The sequence below is a fragment of the Pituophis catenifer genome, unplaced genomic scaffold (genome assembly GCF_029215685.1).
Source record: "Pituophis catenifer annectens isolate HBS135680 unplaced genomic scaffold, rPitCat1.0.hap2 SCAF_1, whole genome shotgun sequence".
NCBI classification, from domain to species: Eukaryota; Metazoa; Chordata; class Lepidosauria; order Squamata; family Colubridae; genus Pituophis; species Pituophis catenifer.
In genome coordinates, this window is record NW_027256881.1 from 20,748,815 (window position 1) to 20,754,355 (window position 5,541).

Here is a 5,541-nt window from a genome sequence, read left to right on the forward strand (position 1 = left end):
AGCCTCCTGCCTCTTTGCTTCATCTGCTTGAAACCACTCTCCTCCCCCCGCCTCCCCCCAGGCAGGAGACTTTCAGAAGGCCAAAGGACCAGTTGCGTTTTGGCTCTAGTAAGTAGTCTTGTAGCCCAACTCATCCTGCAGGATATCGGGAAAGTGGGGAGGGGGGCCTCACCCCTTCCTTCCTTCCTTCCCTCCCCCTCCCTCCTGCATAGACTTTCAGACGAGAATGCCTGAATGTTCTCCCCTTCCCTGGCTCCCCTTCTTTTGCAACAGCTGTTTCCAAAGCCTCTTGAATTTCGGCAAACAGCACCAACCTCAATTGAAATAACACAGCCAGAGTTTATTGGGTCTCTTTTCTCTTTCCTCTTCTATTACTTTCAGCTAACGAATTTACTTTTTTTAAAAAACAAAACAAAACTAAAATAAATTACAGAATTAAATAACTTTGGACAAATCCTCTCCCCAAAATAAAATGTTAAAGTAATTGCTGGATTTTGGCAAACAGAGACACTTAAACTGTAACACTATGGGGGGAAAAACATTACTTGAGAAAGAGACAGAGAGGGAGAAGTGTGCAAATCTTTTCTGGGCATTCTTTAGGGGTCCCCAAGCAAGTACGGTAGAGATGCCCTCAAAATCTGCTGGTGCCTCTCTCCAGCCACATTTGCAATCTTCCTTCCTCTTCCAGCCCCCACCCAACCCACACGTTAGCTCCATGCTGTCTGCTGAAACCTGCTAGGCATTAGGCAGATCCACGACACTGTGGTGGTACTCCCTGATGCTTCTGCTCTCCAGAGGTGGGCTGGTCCAACTTCAGACGTGTGTTGGGTTGTCCAGGTAAGGGTCTGTCTTGGTCATGTGCAGCATAACAGCAGGAGCTTTGTAATGGCAGTGCGCTCCGGTGCAGGTCACCCCGCTACATGGTTTCCCCCTAGTCCTCATTCCCAGTTTCCTGTTGCACAGGCTCTGCCAGGTCTGCAGAGTTTTGGAGCTCCACACCCAAACACCGCTGGTGATGCCCACCACCAAGGACATGAAAATCTTTAGCATGAAGATGGCCATCGTGGGCACCGAGGCATCCAAGGAACAGTCCACACTTCGATGGCCCGGAAAAGGCAAGCAGCTGTGCTCCAAGGCCTGCAGGTTCCAGTAATCCATATTCAGACGTTCATAGAAATAACAGACAATGACACATGTGGCTGGGACAGTATAGAGGATGGAAAAAACCCCGATTTTCACCATGAGCTTCTCCAGTTTCTCAGTATTTGTGCCGCCCGTCTTCATGATTTTGCGGATGTGGAAGAGCGCCACAAAGCCCGTCAGGATGAAGGAGGTGCCAATGACCAAGTAGCAGGAGAGTGGGATGAGGATGAACCCTGTCAGGGCATTGACGTCCATGCTCCCCACATAGCAGAGCCCAGTGAGCTCGTCCCCCGCCACCTTTCGCATGGTGAGGATAACAATGGTCTTCATTGCGGGGATCCCCCAGGCTGCCATGTGGAAGTAGCTGCTGTGGGCCTCAATGGCTTCGTGGCCCCATTTCTTGCCAGCAGCCAGGAACCAGGTCAAAGTCAAGATGACCCACCAGAGGGAGCTGGCCATGCCAAAGTAGTACAGGATGAGGAACACAATGGTGCAGCCAGTACTTTCCAGCCCCTCTTGGATGATGTATAGCTCCCCGTTCTCCCGGTCACAGGCGATGTTCTCAGCACCGGCCACCGAGCGGATGATGAAGGCCACCGAATAGACGTTGTAGCACATGGAGAGGAAGATGATGGGCCGCTCAGGGTATTGGAAGCGGTGGGGCTCCAGGAGGAAGGTAAGGACGGTGAAGGCAGTGGAGACGAAGCAGAGTGTGGCCCAGACGGCCATCCAGATGAAAGCAAAGTCCTTGTCTCGCCGTGACCAGAAGACATCAACTCCAGGGGAGCAGCGGGGTGCACACGACAGGCTCTTGGCGACATACTGGAACTTGTCGGAGTTCTCACATGAAGCACTGCTGCCCGGTCGGCTCTCACTGGGGCCATCCCCAGAAGGTCGGGCAGGGCGTGGTGCCACGGGTAGCATGCCTTGACCTCGGTGAGGCTCAGCCGTGGTGGCGTTTTCAGGCGCTTCCATGCACAGGGCGTGCGGGTCATTCTTGGTAGGCAAGCGAGAGCAGTCCAGGGCGTCAGGCCAACCAAAGTGGAAGTGCTCCATGATGGGTGCGCAGCGCTGACGTGCCTGTTCGCACATCGGCCGGCAGGCCGGGATGCTGCTGGATACCTGGTCGGTGCACATGGGCGCATAGAGCGAGCAGAGGAAGAAGCGCAGGTGGCCGTGGCAGCCGTAGGCCACCAGCGGGGCAAACTCTTCCAGCTTGAGCGCCGCCTCGCGCTGGTGCTCGTGGCCCAACAGGTTGGGCATGCGGGTCAGGTTGTAGCCGATGCCCTGGCACATGGGGATCTCGATGGCCTGGCACCGCCCGCCCCGGCCACGCTCCGCCTCGTAAACGCCGCCGCCGCCCAGCAGTTCCAGCGTCGAGCCGGCCACCACCAACTGGCAAAGCAGCGCCGCGATCGCCCGCAGCAGCAGCAGCAGCAGCCCGGCGCGGAGGACAGGCGCGGCCATGCTCACTGCGCTCCTCGCTCCGGATCGCTGCCGCTAGCTGCGCCTCCGGCGCCGCATGGCGCGCGAGCGCGGTAGCCCGGCGGCGGCAGCTCCCCACGCGTCTCTCCTGGCGAGGCCGGCGCTTTGCTCGCGGGCGCCACTGTTGCAGCCCGCCTAAACCCCCGAGAGGCGGACCCGGCGCTGGCGGGACACACCCCGCACAGGGCGGGGTAGAGCGAGGGGAAGGGCGCGGAGCCGGTCGGTTGGGCGAGGGAAGTTCCAGCGCGCCGTCCTCGCAGCTTCCAGCCGAGGCGCCGCGCTCCAGTGCGCTTTGCTGGGCTCCGCCGATGCTCCGACGGCCGTCCCCCACCCCCACGCCCGCTTCCCTCTGTGATCGCCCGACTGCTGCCGGGGAGCCACAGAGAGGCGCGTAACGGCGCGCTAGATGCCGGCGGCCGGGGAGCCTCGCCTTGCCCTGCGTCATTCGGCTCCCGAGTGCATGGAGGCGGTGGCGGTTGGGGGACTCGCTCTGCTGAGAGACGGACGGAACTCTAGGCGAGGGGAGAAGAGACGGCTTCTGTTTTCGGGAGCCTGAGGGGCGGCATTCTGGCCGGCTTCCTTAGGGTTGCGCTCGGCAGGACCTTCACCTGCGGAGACTGAACGGGCTGAGGCGCTGGTTTTCTTGGCGCAAAAGAGGCCGGCCGGCCTGGCCTGGCTTCCCTCACGGCCGACCTCAAGCCTTTCGCCGCGTGGCCTTGGGCGCTAAAGTTGCCAGGTGATGTTTCCCAGTCCGGCTTCGGGAAAATCCTCCCCCCTTCATTTTTTTATTTTATTTTATTTTGCCCTGGTCAAGAGAAGAAAGATTGCTGTAAAAAACAAAAAAAGATGAAATGGAAGAAAGGCATCCCCGAACAGGTTTAAATATATTAGGATAAAGAATGAATGATTAAAAATTAAAAAAGAGAATGTATCTGATTAAAAATGGAGAAAATAGAATTGGAGGGCGAAGGAAGATGCTGTTTATAGAAACAAGAATAGAAATGTTAAGATTGGATTAAAAAATATGGAAAAAGAACACTTTGGCAGAAATTGCAACTAAGTAAAATATGTTTGTATATGACAAGTTGGATATGATATGATATGATATGGTCAATACTCTGTTTCATAAAGTATGTGGGTGTGTATTGGGGTGGGGGGGAACTAATAAAACTTGATTTTTAAAAAAAGGCTGTAATAGTCCCGCTGATTTTGGTTTTTCCTCTTGCTGTAGTAGTAGGTCAAACTCAATTCCATTGAGGCAATGGTGGGTTTCAAAATTTTTACTGCTGGTTCTGTGGGCGTGGCATGGCTTGGTGGGTGTGGCAGGGGAAGGATACTGTAAAATCTCTATTCCCACCCCACTCCAGGGGAAGGTTACTGCAAAATCCTGGGGCCAGTCAGAATTTTTACTACCGGTTCTCCGAACTACTCAAAATTTCCGCTACCGGTTCCCCAGAACTGGTCAGAACCTGCTGAAACCCACCTCTGCATTGAGGGCCACATCAGGGTTGTGTTTGACCTGGGGGGAGTGGGCTGGGGACATGGCCAGGGTGGGCATGGCCAGCTCGACGCCACTCATGTTGGGGCGCTTGTGGTGGCCCGAGCACTCTGCCAGCAAAAACAGAACTTGGGAAAGCCGTGTGCAGCCCTCCTGAGCTTCATTTTCGCTGGCAAAGGGTTGCAGGAGGCCATTGCAGCCGAAAATGGAGCTCGGAGGGCTGCGCTGGCCCTCTTGAGCTCTGAGGCATCATTCGTGGTTTCCAGGGTGGCCCCATGAGCCATATCTAAGTACCCTGTGGGCCCAATCTGGCCCGCGGACCTGGAGTTTGACACCCATGTATTAGAGCCGCACTTCAGCAGTTCAAGCTGCCTTAGTTGGGCCCACCCAGATGACTCAGAAGAAGTCCAGTGGGAATGAAGGACTGGGGACATGATTACAGAGGGCAGAGAGCAAGAAAGATCTGCTCTGTGGTGTCTTCAAAACTTCTCCCATCCCAATGAAGTAAAACAGTTGGTCTCAGGTGAAATAATGGGAGGAGGCACAATATCATGCAGATAAGATGAATTATATAATTCACACCATGAGACAAATAATGTACAATATGTCATCTACATCACTGATAATTCTAATTTGATCTTACCCTGAGCACCAATGTTTAAGCTGTTTCCGAATTCTCATTGCCTTGACTTGTGTGATGATCCAACATAAATTAATAAATTTAATTAATCAAGTGGCTGGGAATTTAAATAACCCCCAAGGTCAAAACTAGCTAAGCTGTACTCTTATAGCTGCTTTTCATTACTTTGGTAAGTATTTTGTGTGGATGTAGCCTTATAGATGACACTTGTGTTGGAAGTTAGCACCCACCCCTTTCCTGGAAGAGTGAAATATTTTAGAGAATATGAAAAAGGTAGAATATTATATTTCCCTGGATGAGAAATGGATAAGCATGTTTTGAAGCAGCTCCCATCTTCCTGCCCCCACCCTTTGTCAATGGGCCATTAAAGCCTGGGCCAGTCTATTCTACATAACAAAGATCTACCTCCTTCAGGCAGAGCCATAGTAGGAATTTCCAAAGATCCAACAAAGATAGGATTAGCCCTCTACACAATAGCAACAGAAACTCACCACATGTGACCTGGGAAGCACATGTGACCATCAGCCAGCAAGGCTAGCTAAGACCCCCACCCCCTGGGAGTCTGATAACCAATCAGGATCCTCTTTCGGGGCCCCAAGAAATGCACAGCCAGAGAGAGCATAAAAACCCGAGGATTTACTGTATCTGCCCTTTTTCTGTTCAGGAACTCAAGCCATGTGATCCTGTCCACCATTAAACCATCTTTCCAAGCAGTCTCCATGTTTCCAGTGTCTGTTTCCCCACTTGGAGCAGAACCCAGAAGGATATTTCTTCC

At 53.3% G+C, this 5,541-nt stretch overlaps 1 protein-coding gene across 1 annotated transcript; it reads right to left on the minus strand.

Annotated features, from left to right (window-relative positions):
- Positions 1-319: 319 nt before the first annotated feature.
- Positions 320-2,627, minus strand: FZD9 (frizzled class receptor 9). The gene has a single exon (XM_070932127.1). It carries the CDS (start codon positions 2,608-2,610, stop codon positions 814-816), a length of 1,797 nt encoding a protein of 598 aa, XP_070788228.1. The 5' UTR covers positions 2,611-2,627; the 3' UTR covers positions 320-813.
- Positions 2,628-5,541: the final 2,914 nt, after the last annotated feature.

What these genes read in the sequence shown, in the direction of transcription:
- FZD9 (XM_070932127.1), bottom strand. Translation starts at nt 2,610, where the DNA reads ATGGCCGCGCCTGTCCTCCGCGCCGGGCTGCTGCTGCTGCTGCTGCGG.